Source organism: Cyprinus carpio, chromosome B16 (assembly GCF_018340385.1).
Source record: "Cyprinus carpio isolate SPL01 chromosome B16, ASM1834038v1, whole genome shotgun sequence".
NCBI classification, from domain to species: domain Eukaryota; kingdom Metazoa; phylum Chordata; class Actinopteri; order Cypriniformes; family Cyprinidae; genus Cyprinus; species Cyprinus carpio.
The window spans coordinates 15,479,419-15,495,882 of NC_056612.1; the positions used below are offsets into that span (position 1 = coordinate 15,479,419).

Here is a 16,464-nt window from a genome sequence, read left to right on the forward strand (position 1 = left end):
ACCACACAGACGGACGTCAATCTCTAGATCATTCATGAGTCAGGCTTCCTAAAGCATATCCTGATGTATTGCAACAAGGTTTAGGCAAATACTTGCATGTCATTCAAACGAAGGCTATATTCTCTCCTGTATAAAACGTGCTGTCAACACACTTTGAATAATAAAATGTCATCCTTACCTAGAAATGTCATCAATGCATAACTGCAACACTACACTACAGAGTTACAGTTACCGTAGCCGATGTATTGCATAGCACAACATAGTTCAAACGTAATTCAAACCTGTTGGCAATCACATGAGACACTTTAGAACCTATGTTTACATATTAGTAAGGAAATAACAGTGCTTATTCGATTGTACCGGCATTACTGTACAGTAACACTCGGGCTTTAATCTTCTGTTTGACACTTCTGGAACTAACAAACCAGGAGCGCGGGTGTCATTTACAAGCGACAACTCGCCCCCCAAATAAAGCGGTTATGTTTATTAAATGAGAATATACCTATTGGACCCTCTTTGTGTTTTGACGAGCGTCTTCTGTTGACTGCTTTTTCAAGAACACCGCTCCCAGACTTCTTCGCAGACGCCATCTTCCTCAAACACGAATGATTACTTCCCCCTCTGTTCTGTCTGGACATACCTTGCAGGAGGCCACGCCCACATCAAAATCTACAGCCAATAACGCGTCGGAGAATAATCAAAGCACCTATCACTTCGTAGTACTGTCCATCACACTGCCCATATTGTGCCAAATGACACTCCTACAACGTCAGAATGCAATACAATAAAATAAATATGCCAGTTTCTCTGGGGTATGTCTTTAATTGCCAGTTTGAGTAGCCAGTGCATTTATTTATTTAGAATGCTCCTCAGGACAAACTTAAAACGTCACATTCATCAAAATGCTAAATGTTTTACAATTCAATCAAACCATTAGCAGATATATTTGATTAACCACTGCAAAATACAAACAAGCTTATCTTTAAACTAATAGAAAAGAGGCAAAGACACTGACAGCAGTCTCATGAAATTACGACAAGTAATACACAGGGTTCACTTTTCCCTTGACTGTCTTTCTGATTCCATTTCCTGTTTCTCCAGCTCCGGCTATGGCTTCTCCAGCTGAATGTCTTCTCCACAGCTGGCCACATCCTGATAGGGGCCTTGCTGATTGGTGCGTTGAATTTGATGGTAAGCTGAGTTGCAGTCATCCAGGTTTAGACCCTGTTGAAAGTCACTTTTGTGAATACGCAGCATGCTAATAAAAAAAGAAAATGTAGTGGGAATTGACATACCTCATAGATATTCTCCTCCTCCCTTCCTTTCTTCTTCTCCAGTTCATTCAGCCTCTTTGACTGGAGGAATAAAGTCGAACGTCTATCATCATCATGGAATCACTTTATTTATTTGTTTGTTTAATGTTGTTTGTGGTGCAGATTTCTGTCTGGAATGCATCCAATATGCCGAATCAACATTAAATCAACATTACACGATCAGCGTGTCTTACCTTACAGAGGAGCATGGTGCCAGGGATCAACACACACATCAGCAGCAACACCCCTTCTGCTGTAATGATGCTGTTCTTCACACTCTCGCTGAGGTTCAAGGACTTCTGCAACGGTTCTAATTAGAGAGAATGTCTTAACTCCTGAAGACTTTTCAGAAATGACAAGTTGATCAAACTGACCATGGTCTTAAAAAAGTTAGAGAAAATGAAACAAACAGACAAAAGTGGAGGCCAAAAGAAACTTTCACTTCCTCTAATAGTAAATCTTGCATGTGTGTATATAAAGAGAGTTAAGAAACACAAACTTAGTATGAATGAGAGGAATTTGGGTTTATGTCTTTGAATGGGTTATTTGTGTTCGCCTAACTCAGCCAATTGAATGATTTGTGGGGATTATTGCACAATGCAGCCTCTTAGAGAGCACGAGTGCAAGGGTTATGTTTGTGACTTTCATATTTATCCAATTAATAATAAATAGGTAGACAGTGGGCCTATTACATCAGATTATGTATTACATTAAAATGCATACTTGTAAGTGTATATACAGTATTTATTATAGACTACTGTTCAAAAGTTTGAGGGCAGTAAGATTGTTTTTGAAAGATAATACTTTTTTTTTTTTAGCAAGGATGCAATAAATTAATCAACAGTGAAAGTAAAGACTCAAGGGTTAGGGTTAGGGTTAAAAAGAAGTAATTCTATTTCAAATGCTGTTCATTTGTACTTTCTATTAAACAAAGAATCCAGGGGAAAATGTTCACTTTTTCCATAACAAGTAAAGTTTCTTGAGCTCCCAAGATAAGGTTCAGTCACAGGAATGAAATGTATATATTTTTTTGATATTTTCAAATAGAAAACCATATGTTATAAATTGTAATATTTCACAAGATTACTCTTTTTACTGTATTTTTTGATCACATAAGTGCAGTCTTGGTGAGCAAGACTGCACTTATTTTATTTCCTTTTTTTTGGAACAGTGATACTGACAAGAAATAAAATTAAGCATATTAAACATATAACTGTGGTCTGACTCACTGTATACTTGAAGAAAGGTACCATGGGTAAAGATGTGAAGAGAGTTAGAATTCAGTTGACACTGGTACAAGCCGGTATCATTGAGACGGACGCTCTTGAAAACCAGCAATTGGCATGTGACTTCATTTTGTTCTTTTGTAAAGTTGTCCATCTGATTGTTTGGCAGATTTACTATGATGGGCACTTTGGTTTCATTGGTGGTGTAAATATTCTTGATCCAGACGAAATGGGTAACCTTTTTCCATCGGTAGCAGCAGCTGATGGTGGCTTCTTGGGAGAGAGCCACACGCACCAACGGTTTATCTGCCTCCAGTTCCAGGCCGTCAAAATTAGCATTGGCAACAGCTTGCAAAGGACAATAAAACCAAAAACCATATAACAGTATGCTTTAACATTGGGTGACATAACAGCACATCAAAGCATTTGAGTGTAAAACAGTCCACAGTGGTGGGTTTCTTTAAGATTTGCTTATATGTGATTAAAACCCTCTCACATAAAAGCAGCTTAACATATAGCTTTAATTTCCCCCCAAAGGGCATTAACTTCAATCCACATGATATCAGCATATTTAAATCTATTAGCTAAACTGAACACTTCCCACCAACAAAAAGCTGTATAGACAAGACTTGTCATGTGAAAAGCTACTTAATACAGTGTAAAATGAAATTATACCCTTAAAATTGTAAGTCACACTAGAAGACAAAGATGTAAAAACTGGTGAAGAATCTAGACTGGTAGCAGTAAGATGCAAATTGTAACAGCTGCTCTTAGAGGAAATCAGCTTCACTGAAGCAGAACATAGACGTGCAGATGGAAACTTTGAGTACTTTGTTCTTTTGTAGGAGATAAAAAGTTTATTGCTGAATTTGAAATGGTATGCTTTTGAAAAACTACATTTAAATATAGGCCTACACACACACACACACACACATATGATTATATAATATATATAGATATATATATATATATATATATATATATATATATATATATATATATATATATATATATATATATATATATATATTTTTTTTTTTTTTTTTTTTTTTTTTGCTCAAAGACAGCTTAGATTACTTTAAAACCAGTTTATTATAACTAATGCTTAACAAATATTAGAATTTTACAATAAAAGTAACATCACATATGCATATGAAATATGTTAATGCTTACCTGCCCAGAAACACAAGAAAATGACCAGTGTGAATGCCATTTTTTCTAATAAACCAGATAAACGTTCAAAACCCCTCTTGCTGCTCATCAGTAAATACGCCGCTCAAGTGTTTGTCTTCTCTTCCTGTATCATCTACACCCACCCATTCTTCTATTTCAGTTTGTGGTGAACACACGCAAATACAGGGGTTGGACAAAATAATGTGAACATTTAAGGTGTTTTACCACCATTTGCCTTTAAAACAGCTTTGCATCTTCTTTAAAAAAAATAATAATTTGAATAATCTCTTGTTTAATGTTGACTACAAAAACATCTGCCAGTTGCTTTACAGATGTTGGAGGAGGGAATCTGCCTACAGTAGTCGGTTTTTGTGGAAAAATGGTCTTCAAGGTGAATTTTGAAGTTTGCTGACACTCTGCTGCAGAAGTTCTACATTGTTTGGCCCATATCATTCACTTACAGTTTTCATCCACTATTAATATAATATAGACATCATAACTGGATAAAGATTATTGGAAGATAATTGGATTTTTTTTTTTACTGTCCCCAGTACAAATGATATTAACCCCATAATAATGGATGTTCGCATTATTTAGTCCAACCTCTGTACATTCTTCTCTTTTTTTGGATAATGTGGTAATCTGTTAATATCAACAGAATGCTGCAAAAACAATACAAGCTCATGTCATTTTTGATCATTTATTTAAAAAAGAAAAAGAAAAGAAAAAAACAATTTAAAAAAGTACCTAACATTTTCTTATGTATCTTACATATAAAATCAAAGCCCAAATACACAGAATAGTCCTTGCATAATCATTTATATAGACAGACAGCAATGGAATGCCTGTAATGAGTGGACTCCTGTACAGAATTACATAAAAGATGGTTTAAAAGATCAACAAAGAGCACTCAGTACTAAGCACTGAGTGGAACTGCTATAACTTGGCAGGTCTGGAGCAAAATATCAGATTAATATTTAACACTGAACATTGCTAAATGAGGAGAAGGCAAGTACTGTATGCCCGTGCCTGTCAGCTGGACTAAAAGAGCCCTTTAGAAATGAAAACAAACCCAATCTGCACAAGGCACCCTATAAATAGATTTTAACATACAGCTATGTCACTATGTATACATATATGTGACAGATACATATGAAAAGTTTAAGGAATGAGAGAGAATGACACCACACCCAAAACCCTGTCTTATCAATTATCAAGAGTTGAAAGCTCAATTTCAAACACACTTTCTAATCGAATCTAAACTGTGGTTAGTTCCACATAAAAAATAAAACTCTTGACAAAAGTGAAATTCAGTGAAGCCTTTTATAGTTGTTCTGGTTAAGGGTGTACTTTGTCTCTCTCAGTCCTTCTTTTATAACAAGCAATGCATAGTATGCTAATTACATAATTTTGTAAGAAAACCAAAAGAACATAATCAAAGGAAATTAATAAACCACCCATTCAAGCAATCGAGAATGAAAACAAAATGTGCAAAAGGACTAAAGGAAAGTGAACTTGAAAGCAAACTTTAAACCATTTCATTTGCTACTTCTATAATGACAAAGAAACGAAAATGAACAAAAGGTCTTTCTGACAGTTACTAGGACCAACACTGCTGGCCAGAATGCAAGACTTCTGGCAAATTGTTCTGGTAAACCATTTTGTGAAGGAAATCAGCTGGGAAAACAGCAGGAAAAGGGACCAAGGCCTTACAGAAATCAATATTATCAACACAATTACAACTTAAAAATGAATATAAATCACATTATGTAACAAATAAGGTAAAATAAGCTGCATAAATTTGGAAGTCAGTCGAGGGTAGAAAGACCTGTTGCAGTAGCATCATGAATACATGAAAATAATTACAGTACTGGTGAAAAAAACCTACAGTTTGTGTTCCGGTCTCTGAACTCTGAGATATAACATCATTTTAAACCCCTGCAAGTGCCTGATTGTCTGTGGTCTGGTTTCATAATTCGATAAGGAGAGCAGGAGAGAAAAAAAAATGGACTGATAATGAGAATCAAGATACTTCTCTATTACTCATACTGCAATTCAGTTCTGAACCAAATGATTTCCTTCTGTCTTAAACAGGATTATAAACCAATCCATCAACTTCACCTTTTTGTGGGTTGATCCAGCAGCTAAGGCCAACACTCAGTAAGTTATTCCAATTGACAACTGACCTTCCCATGCAAGGCAAATGTGTTTTCATATCTAAACTTTGTTCCACTATCATTTCTTTGGTCGTGCTTACAAAGAAAACTACTCCCTGAAATAAACTGAATAACAATGACAAGCAATTACAGAAAAAAACTATAATTTTGCTAACTGTACTGTAGAACATAAAAGGTAGAAAAAACGGAATTATCTGAAATGGCCAATGCGTTTTACAGACACAGAAACAGAATTTGCATAGTGCACAAAAATAGGCAATGTGTAATGATTATCATACGATCTGGGCCGACCTACCAGAGTACCATCTGCAACATCCGGGTTAGAGAACGCTATACACTGTGCATGCTTCACGTTATAACGGCACCGACGTGTAGATGTTCCTGCAAGCTGGACTGGTCATTCAAAATGCTATTTAATATGTGCATATTTCCTCACACCCACGATGTCAAACCCTGACGTCATTTCTTGACATCAGTGCTCACCTAGATTTCACTTCAGAGGGGTTAGGCATCACAAAGCAAGCCCACCTTCCTCAAACGTTCTCTCTACTTCCTCTGCTCATCCATCTGTTGATCTATCCTACTTAGCACTTCTTTTCTTACTCACAGAGCAACAGCAGAACTTCTGGTAAGAAGACAAATTAAAACAAATTTAAAAAGAAAAATTTAAATCCATGTTTTTACTCTCCATTTTACTGCAATGCATGCTACAACAGCTCAATACTCTGCTAAAAATCGACATATCTCCTTTTGAATATCTATTATTTTTGAAAATACATGTAATATAGTGTGGTAATAATTATTAGGATGCGTGAACATCTTGAAATGGGTAATAAAAAAATGAAAGGGTACATATTCTGTCTAAATGACCCTTATAGAAAACCTGACTAAAGTACACTCTGAGAAACAGACAAAGATGCAACTATACTTTTCTATGAATATAGATAGTCTTTTGGTACTAAATTACTTTTGACATGCTTAGACAGGTTTATCGTTGTGTGTGTGTGTTTGTGTGTGTGTGTGTGTGCGCACGCATGTTTGTGTGTAACAGTGCTCTCACATGCACTTGTAGCATTTCGCTCTGGAATCTCTCTAGGTGTTGCACATTTCTTTGGCATCTTTTGGCAAGACTGTCTCTCATACCTCTCAACAGAAACACATACGCACTCATTCAAGGTTAAGGATCACTATAATTTCACAACACCCACTTCATTTCATTTCTCAGTGGCATGGAAAGTGCTGGAGGCCTGCTGACATCTTCTGAAAGGACAGTTGAGAAGATAGAAGAGATAGAGCAGGAACATTCAGGAAGAATTAGTCAATCAGCGAATCCCTCGAAAGCAAGTCTCGAGTCCAGCACATACAGTGATCTGAGGACAAACAAGAGATAGAAACTGAATTGCTATACTTACAAAAAAAAGAATGGTGCTATATAAAAATGAAAAAGATGATACATATAAAAAAAAAAATTGGTTTTGTATTAAGTATGTGGTAGTACCTTGTAACAGCAGGTTGTGATGCTTCTCAGTTGTAATGGCCCCCCTGAAGTGAATATTTAGCAAGAGCTTCTTGCAACTTGTAATGGTCCTCCTCGACAGCCGGAACAAACACAACACCAGAGATGCGTATTACTTAGGGCACCTCGTTCAGATGAAACCTCCTAAATTTTCTCCTCTTCAAGAACTGAAGAACTGACCCTGTTCTCTTTCACAAATGCAACTGCTTTCTCCTCACCTGCAGTCTCTTCAGCTGCTCCCCAAGCGTCTGCAGTCTCCTCTGCACCTCCTCCAAGCGTTCCTGAGAAAGCACTAGAGGAGCGCTGATCCTGCTTTCCTCTTCTCCTTTATTCCCTCCATCTCCCCCACTCTCTTCTCCTTCAGTTTTTCCTTCTGTGCTGGATTCCTCCACTAAGAAGGAAAAAAAGCATTGGGGATCTCAATATCAATCAGAAAAAACACCCCCAATGCAAGAATTAGGAATTTGTCTTCCATCTTTTCTTTTAGAATTAGAATAAATGACATTTAAAAGTTCATTTCTTCTTCCTGCAAGCTGAACTTATTCAGGTATTCAGCATAGCTGTACTTGCTGTACTATGATTAAGTGTGAGGTTGAACCTCGTCAGCTAAAAACCTGAAGCAATATGTGTGCGGTTCCAGACGACTGACCTCCATCTGCCTCCTGGCTTTCAGGTGCCGTCCCTCCATTTTCCCCAAGAGTCTGAGAGTCATCTGAAAGACTAATACTCCCGATCAATAGCCTCTTCAAACACATGACTGTGAGAGGTATACAAGCAAAAAAACAATAAGTACAGCATGAAATACGATGTGTTCACTGCTAGACCTGCATAAAATGACACACATTCTGACCTTCATCCAAAGCACCAATAGCAGACTTCTCTGGAGGAGCGTGGCTATGGCTGAGCAGGTCAAAACCATTGGCCGCTAGGTAGTCTATGAGTGAAGAACCCGTTTCTCTACTCTTCTCATCAGTAAGAATGTCTTTAAATCGGCCTATGGTGAAATAAAACTGTCACATTATAATACCACAGTAAAATTACTTGGACAGACTTAATATCTGTTTCCAAGAGCCAAAAGTCTCACCACCGTGACTTTTCAACAGGTTTTCTCCATTCTCAGTTGGGCTAAGAGGGGCATGCAAACTGGAGAAAAGAAATGGAAAGTTTTAATGACTGAAGTCGGCTTTGAGTTTGCTAGTTCACCTTCAAAAGGATGCCCAATTAATCTTATGTGGCCTTGCTATTTGCCAAAAGCACACTCACGGGCTGTATGCAGCTCCACTGACGCTCATGGGCATGCTGCCACCTCTCTCTCTTTTCAGCTTATTCCCACCCCTCTTCTTCAACTCGTCAACCGTTGATTTAATCACCACTGTCCAACTGGAGCATAAAACAGACTGTGAGTGTTTTGGATTTCAATTTTGAAGCTGGATTCCATATGATCTGCCTGTCAGTCTTTCAGATCAGTGTTTCATTGAAATGGCTTTATATGGTTCACACACTCACTTTTTCTTCTCCCCGAGGGTCTGAGCCACTAGTTCATAGATCTGTGCTCCGCTGTCCCAGGTGAAGATGACATAGAGGGCCTTCGGGTCTGATGGAAAGAACAAAAGGAACTGTACATCAGACTGATGTTATTCAGAATACAACATGCTTATACACTGATACTCACTTACCAGTGGCCACGTCTCTGAGAAAAACCGATTCTAGCTTGATGATTGGACTCAGCATCTGTTTGCCTTCCTGAACGGCGATGTTGCTTTTGCTCTGACACTTCAAAACCATCTTATCATCCTGCTTCTGAACCAAGACCAGCAGGTCTGACAGCAAAATACAGTGCACATCTGCAATACACACAAAAGTAGGATGAGTAAGAGGCTGAATTCTTGATTGTGGAAGCACTGAAAGCAAATAAACTCAGTTGGGATTACCGATCGCTTTCTCCTTGGTCACCCTCCATGTCAGAGGTCCTTCAAACAGCATCCTTCTGCTGGTCAGATCAATGTTCTGATGGAACAAAGAAAAGAGTGGATCATATCAGCCCCTGAGTGTCTGCATTAGTGACATACACATGAGGCATTAAGATATTTCTCACCTTGTACTCACTGTAGAGGTCATTGCTCGGTTTCAGTCCTGAGGTGTCCAGCCGGCGCTGGTAGTCTTTCAAAATCTGAGTTGAAGATAGGTAGATATTCAGGAATAAAAAATGAGAGTAGTGGTTGGGAAAATGCATATTGGAGATTATGATCCATATAAGGTGGGCTATATCACAGTGAGAACAATTTATAGGTAAAGTTCACCCCATAATGAAAATTCTGTCATTAATGAATCATCCTTTTATCATTCCAAACCTTGTTCATCTCCAGATGAACAACAAATTAAGATATCTCTGATGAAATCCAAGAACTTTCTGACCCTCCATAGACAGAAACACAACTACCGCTTTCAAGGTCCAAAAAGTAAGTGAGGAAACCGATAAAATAGTCCATGTGACATCAGTGGTTCAACCGTAATTTTATAAAGCTATGAGAATACTTTTTGTGCACAAAGAAAATAAAAATTATTGGATAAAGTCATTATTTTTGCTTTCTTTGCACACAAAAAGTATTCTGTATATTTGTGTTCCGAAGATGAACGAAGGTCTTATGGGTTTGGAATGACATGAGGGTGAGTAATTAATGACTGAATTTTTATTTTTAGGTGAACTATCCCTTTAAAACAGTATCATGCTAAATACATACATCACAACATGCTGGAATGTAGTAATGCCTGGATACTGCCAGACCCCACACCGTTACAGTAGACCATATTTATCTGAAGGAACTTCTACTGAATTCTCACCAGCAGGTTCTCCATGAGTTTGACTTCTTCATTGACATGGTTGAGGATCTTACGGCAGGATTCTGCTGCTTGGTTAATGTTCTCTTTTTCCGTTTCATCATCTGAGAGTAATGGACATTGGTTATACACTAGTTTTTGTCTAATATATTGCATTTCTTCTGTTTGCTTATTTATTAATGCTTATTTAATCATGTGATGGCAAAATTTTTCAGCAGCCTTTACTTCAGTGTTTAGTGTTACATAATCCATTAGAAAACATTCAAATATGCTGATTTCATTCAAGTAATGCTTATTATTATTAATTCTAGAGCTTAAAAGAATTGTGGAAACCAAGATACTTACAAAAAAGGGTTTCTATAAATAAAGTAGGATTAGATTTAAAACATTTACCTGTGTTCTTGGCAATGTTTTCCAGCAGAAGAGGATACTTGGTTAGTCTTTGCATCTCTATGGGAATGATATCCTTCAGCTGTAGCCTCCGACACTGTGGCTTACTCTCTGCCTCCTACAACACAAACAGAGAACATTTCATTAAAGACCTTTTGAGATGCCTAGCCTCCAGAAATGTTGACTGGAAAACACTGTTTTAAGTGTAAATGTACCAGTATGAAAGCATTAAAACGGGCATCCTTCTTCTGTTTGCTCTTTATCTGTTCCAGAGCCCAGGACTGGTGGCTACAGAAGCGTGCGGTGAGCTTCTGAAACCATTCTCCTTCTGATCCACTGAACTACAGAGACAGAGACACGTCTATTCGTGTAACAGCTACTATAAGTTCATGATGTCAAGTTGAGATGCTGAATGACATGAAAAACTAGCATTTAGCACATTCTAAGCTATTTACCCTGTTGAGAAGTGGCGTGCTTATGATTTTGACAATGTACTCATCCTCCTGCCGCAGTTTTTTCAGGTTCTCATAGAAAGCATCTAGAAAAAGAATGGATTTAAGCTATATCAAGGCTGTTCATAATTTAAAGGGACATCAAAATCTTTTTAAACCATTGCAGATTTCAGTGAATTAATATATTTGAAGTGGATACATACAGTGCATCTCTATGATCTCATCCAGGTTGGGGAAGATGGTGGCCAGCTCAGTTATGCTCATAATCTCTTCCTTCTCCAGCGGACGAGAGAAAACAGTCTGCAATACACTCAGCATACGAACATGAGCGTGCTCTGTCGTAAACAGCTCTGACAGACACAGAGAGAAAAATATGTTCATCATTGCACCCTGCTTCATAGCAGATTCGACAAAATAAGGCACTGAACAGACGAATAGTTTTTCAATATTCTTGTTTGTATTACCATTGATGACTTCTTGTCTTTTGATTTCCTTCTTGTTCAGTTTTTTCAGGTCCTCGTGAGAAGCAAGGCCCCTCCAGTTGGGCGGGTCCTGCTCGAGCTCAAGGAGACGGGGCTCCATTTCCTCCTGCTGAGGGAAAGGGCCAAAATCCGGACCAGTGACGAGGCTGTCAGGCAACAATCCACCTTCCGAACTATGAGACAAATGAATGGAAAAAATTGAAAAGGGGTACATACGTGTTAAGCACTGTAAAACAAAATTGTTAAGGTAGTGATGATTACAATCTCTGGATTCTATCAGTTACTGAGAAGCCCCTTGTGCTGCTGTCTCCTGTGGACAGTGTGTGTATGAGTGTTTCTAAGTGTGAGTGATGGTTAGTCTTTGCCTTACGAGACTGAATGCTGTGGGGAGGGTGAGAGGGGGTGAGAGGTAGAGGTTGACTGCAGGTCCACGTCGCTACGGGAGCGAGACTGCTTGGCCCGGGTAGAGCCACTACGGCGAGAGTGACGGCGCTCCACGCAAAGGCTCTCGCTGCGGCGCACATTCCTGAACACCCAAGAGAAGTGGGGGGGGGGGGGGGTTGAGGTAAGGGAAAAGGTAGAAAAAAAAAGAAGAACCAGAAAAGGAACAAGAATAGAAGAAAAGTGGAAGGAAAGGAATAGAAAGGGAAGGGAAAAGGAAACAAAAAACAGGAAAATAAAGAGGAAGAGATAGGAAAAAGAGTAAGGAAAGACCAGGGAATGAAAAGGGGAGGATAGAAGATGGGAAAAGGAGGAAGAAAAAGGAAGAGGAAGAAATGGAAAGAAAACAAAAGGAATAGAGGAAAGTAAATGAATTAGGAAAGAATAAAAGAATTAGAAAAGAATGAGGAAATAAGAAAAGGAAAATACAGGGAAGAGGAAAGAAAGGAAAAAGCAAACAAAAGAAAAAGGAAAGGAAAGGAAAGGAAAGGAAAGGAAAGGAAAGGAAAGGAAAGGAAAGGGTAATGAAGTAGGTTAAATGACAGTGAGGTTAGAGATCACAGACCAAAGGTAACATGAACAGATGATAGAAACAGAAAATTGAACAGTGATGAAGAAGAAACAGTAAGTGAAATGTTAAAGACAAATGATGTAAAAAGCACTATGAAACATGTTATTTAGCACTAGTTCACCAGGGAGATTCATTCAGCCCCATCAGTTCAAAGACACTTCTGGAATCTCCAGCTCTTTCTAATGTGTCATTTACAGCATCTCAGTGCATCTGAACACCTCAGTTGTACTGATTTAAAACACTATTGCCTATTAAGTGGACTTCATTCATGCAAAGCGTCCCAAAAAGCAGATACTTTTGCCCTCAATCCCTAAAGCCCAAAAACCAGAGAAGAACCATACTTAGCCATGCAGTGAGTGAATGTCTCAAATGAATGTCTGTGTGAGTCTAAATATGAATCTAAAGCTTAAAAACAATGACTTTCATTGTACAATATTTTCTACTGTATGAATAATAAAATGTATGTAAACTGTGTTTAGTAAGAGAACATTGTGTGCATCAGTAGCAGTTGGCTGGCAGAAAATCCCAGAGACAATCACGCAGACCCACCTTGGCTTCTTTCTGTAAAAACATAGGGCGAACGAACAGTTACAGCATAACAGAGAACAAATCGTTTAACAACAAACACCCAACCAAAACTTCCAACTATAAACCAACTAACCTCAACATTACCCTGAACAAAATCTCAAGGCCAACAACAAAGCGAGACGTACAAGCGTACAACAACAGACACCAGCAACAAATAATGTTTCCACATGAAGGACAATTGCACGAGCAAAATAAAAATGCACAGCTAATCCAGCAATGCTAGTTTTATGCCATATACTATAAACAGTAAGTAAAGGAGCTACATTGAGTTTTTAAAAGGTTAGTTCACCCAAAATTGAAAATTCTGTCATTAGGAATAACCAGAGGCCTCACGATACGATATTATCACGATACAATATTATTGCAATTTTAAATATATTGTGATATTCTGCGATATATTGCAATTTATTACCTTTTTCCAACTTCAAATTATGTCCCCAAAAGAAAACTTTGGCAACATCTGTTTTAACTACAAAGAAACATTTCTCAGTTTGTTTATCTCACTTCAATTTTATTGCTGCAGTGCAAAATGCGATTGTCAAGCAGACAAACTGACCAACACTATCATGAAAACATGTCATAAAATGTTGTATGCACCTGGCAAACTCAACTATTTGTATAACAGTCTAATCTAGTCCACTTTAATTAAATGTAAACAGGTATGCACTACAGGTATTTTGAACAATGCAACTTGAAATTGTACAAAAAAAGTTGTGCAAGCCCTTCAGCAATTTGTGCATTTGAAAGTAAATTACTGTTATATTTAAATTAAATTAAATTAAACATATAGTCTTACATCTAGGGATGCAACGAAATGAAAAATCTGGGCCGAAAACCGAAAATGCTTTGTAATGATTATTTATTATTTTATTAAATAATATAAAGTAATTTTATTAGACTTTTTAAATTTAACTCAATTTTAATGATACTGAATTGAAAAACTAAAAACTAAACTTTTACTGAAAGTAACAATAAAACTGGACAGAATTTATATTAATATTGGTAACACTTTCTAATAAGGTTCATTAGTTAACATTAGTTAACTACTTTAGTTAACGAACTAAGAATGAACAATATTTCTTTAGCATTTATTAATCTTAGTTTGTTAATTTCAACAATTACTAATGCATTATTAAACAACAGTTGTGCTTGTTAACAGTTAATGCACTCTGAATTAACATGAACTAACAGTGAACAACTGTATTCTCATTAACTAACATTAAGAAAGATTAATAAGTACTGTAATAAATGTATTGTTCATTGTTCGTTCATGTTAGTTAATTAACTTACATTAACTACTGGAACCTTACTGAAAAGTGTTACCTTAATATTAAATCTCAATATAAAACTCAATAAACAGAATCATATCATAATCAGTTTTTTGTAGGTTTTTTTTTTTCAAATAATGTATAGTCCTACAAAGCTATTATTATCAGAGCATATGAGCATAGCATAGCGTCACTGAAGGTAGCATCATTTTACCAGCGATGCCCAGTACAGCTGAACTAGCCTACACCATGTTACAGCACAGTAGCACTACTGCAAACAGGAGCAAGTATACTGCATAGAAATTTCCTGTCAGCACGCTATTTAAGCAGACTTTGCTTTTCCGGTGAGCATGAGCAGTAAGTTCATTCATAGAGATGAATATTGAGTGGAGCATCAAACCGCGCAGTGACAAGGAGAGTGAAACATGCGCACTGAACAATGATGGGCGGGGCGAGCCATATATTATTATTATTATTATTATTATTATTATTATAATAATAATATGTAGCCTATATTTTCAGTTAGCATTTTAGGCTGTTTATCTCTTTCGGCTGAAGACTGAAAATGCCATTGCCAAATGCCGAAAATTCAGTGCATCCCTACTTACATCCCCAAATCCGAAGTAAGTCCATACATCCGATTTAAACGTGAACCGGGCTTTCCTGTTAACTTTCCGCAATGCCGCCATCTTTATTTTACTAACTTACTGCATGCTGATTGTGACCAAGCTGACCTCACCAGAAAAAACTCAACACCACCATCTAGTGGATTGTAAAGAAATAGATTTTATTATTCTACCAAATAGTATAATAAAAGATCGATACTTGGCGTCCGTGTATCCATACAGTATTGCCATGGAAAATATTGCAATACCATGCTGTATCGATTTTTTCCCCCACCCCTATTAATTACTCACCTTCATTTAGTTCCAAACCCATAAGACCTTCATTCATCTTCAGAACACAAATTAAGATATTTTTGATGAAATCCGAGAGCTCTCTGACCCTGCATAGACAGCAACACAACTGGAATGTTCCCAGGTCCAGAAACGTAGTAAGTGTGCGCAAAGAAAAAGAACAATTTATTCAACAATTCTTCTCTTGAATTAAAGTCTTCCACTATTTTGTAGAGTACCACGACACATGCGCACACTTCCCCAGGATGTAATCAACATAATCAACATTGTTTATGTTCAGCATGCGCGTGCTTTCTCCTGAACGTAAACAACGCTGATTACGTTGATTATATTCAGGAGAAAGAGCATGTATGCGTCATGGTACTCTCCAAAATGGTGGAAGACAATAACTCGGGGAGAAGAATTGTTGAACAGGTTATGTTATTTTTGCTTTCTTTGTGCACAAAAAGTATTTTCATATTGATGTTGAGCCACTGATGTCACAGGCACTGTTTTATCAATGTCCTTACTACGTTTCTAGGTCTGGGAACATTCCAGTTGTTTTTCTATCCCTGCAGGGTCAGAAAGCTCTCAGATTTCATCAAAAATATAATGAATTAATGACATAATTTTTATTTTTGGGTGAACTATCCCTTTAACTTTATTAGAAGGGAAAACAATACTATGGAAGTCATTTTGGACCAACAAACCCTTTAAGTTAGGTTTATGTCTGAAAACTGAAGGTTGCTGGTTCAGTTCCCATAAGTAACTATCACCATTGTACCAAACTACAGAACATCAGGTTACTCCAGCAAAATTTGTCATACATGCACAGTAAGTCACTTTGGATGACAGCATCTGCTAAATATCTACCTACTTAATGAAGAAGCAAAAACATAACCTTTCAAATAGTTGGGCAGTAATAATGTTTGCTCAAATTCAGACAGAATCTTCTTATTTTCATAGCGTCGAGCCTTGGCGCAACATTGCGGGACATAGCGCTGACTGGATGCGAAGAAAGACTGCAGTACGGATAAACTGTAAACTGAAAGCTAACAAAAATGATTGACACTGAAAAACATCAAGTGGGACAAGGAACAAACAGACAAAGAGGTAAAAAAACAAAAGGAGGT

At 37.3% G+C, this 16,464-nt stretch overlaps 3 protein-coding genes across 12 annotated transcripts in view; all 3 read right to left on the reverse strand.

The window, feature by feature from the left end:
• LOC109105935 (hormone-sensitive lipase-like) overlaps positions 1-650 on the reverse strand; it is a 30,244-nt gene extending 29,594 nt beyond the window's left edge. For 2 of the 4 annotated variants that reach the window (XM_042741048.1, XM_042741047.1), the window contains exon 1: positions 503-650. In XM_042741048.1, the coding sequence (XP_042596982.1) occupies positions 503-638 (136 nt within the window). In that variant the 5' untranslated portion in view covers positions 639-650. The remainder of the gene's footprint in view (positions 1-502) is intronic. The other 2 variants (XM_042741049.1, XM_042741050.1) reach the window with 2 other exon arrangements.
• Positions 651-798: 148 nt separating this feature from the next.
• cd79a (CD79a molecule, immunoglobulin-associated alpha) lies at positions 799-4,233 on the reverse strand. The gene is made up of 5 exons (XM_019119228.2): positions 3,713-4,233; positions 2,543-2,887; positions 1,508-1,623; positions 1,296-1,355; positions 799-1,224 (listed from the first exon to the last, which is right to left on the reverse strand). The coding sequence occupies exons 1-5, from the start codon at positions 3,798-3,800 to the stop codon at positions 1,108-1,110; spliced, it is 726 nt and encodes a 241-aa protein (XP_018974773.2). The 5' UTR covers positions 3,801-4,233; the 3' UTR covers positions 799-1,107.
• Positions 4,234-4,398: 165 nt separating this feature from the next.
• LOC109105937 (rho guanine nucleotide exchange factor 1-like) overlaps positions 4,399-16,464 on the reverse strand; it is a 44,439-nt gene continuing 32,373 nt past the window's right edge. For 5 of the 7 annotated variants that reach the window (XM_042741044.1, XM_042741043.1, XM_042741039.1 and 2 more), the window contains 19 exons: positions 13,129-13,140; positions 11,938-12,093; positions 11,550-11,740; positions 11,289-11,435; positions 11,089-11,171; positions 10,849-10,974; positions 10,637-10,751; positions 10,247-10,347; positions 9,501-9,575; positions 9,337-9,412; positions 9,082-9,249; positions 8,912-8,999; positions 8,669-8,785; positions 8,490-8,548; positions 8,256-8,399; positions 8,055-8,162; positions 7,625-7,796; positions 7,388-7,489; positions 4,399-7,259 (listed from right to left, as the gene is read on the reverse strand). In XM_042741044.1, the coding sequence (XP_042596978.1) occupies positions 7,414-7,489; positions 7,625-7,796; positions 8,055-8,162; positions 8,256-8,399; positions 8,490-8,548; positions 8,669-8,785; positions 8,912-8,999; positions 9,082-9,249; positions 9,337-9,412; positions 9,501-9,575; positions 10,247-10,347; positions 10,637-10,751; positions 10,849-10,974; positions 11,089-11,171; positions 11,289-11,435; positions 11,550-11,740; positions 11,938-12,093; positions 13,129-13,140 (2,014 nt within the window). In that variant the 3' untranslated portion in view covers positions 4,399-7,259; positions 7,388-7,413. The remainder of the gene's footprint in view (positions 7,260-7,387; positions 7,490-7,624; positions 7,797-8,054; positions 8,163-8,255; positions 8,400-8,489; positions 8,549-8,668; positions 8,786-8,911; positions 9,000-9,081; positions 9,250-9,336; positions 9,413-9,500; positions 9,576-10,246; positions 10,348-10,636; positions 10,752-10,848; positions 10,975-11,088; positions 11,172-11,288; positions 11,436-11,549; positions 11,741-11,937; positions 12,094-13,128; positions 13,141-16,464) is intronic. The other 2 variants (XM_042741040.1, XM_042741045.1) reach the window with 2 other exon arrangements.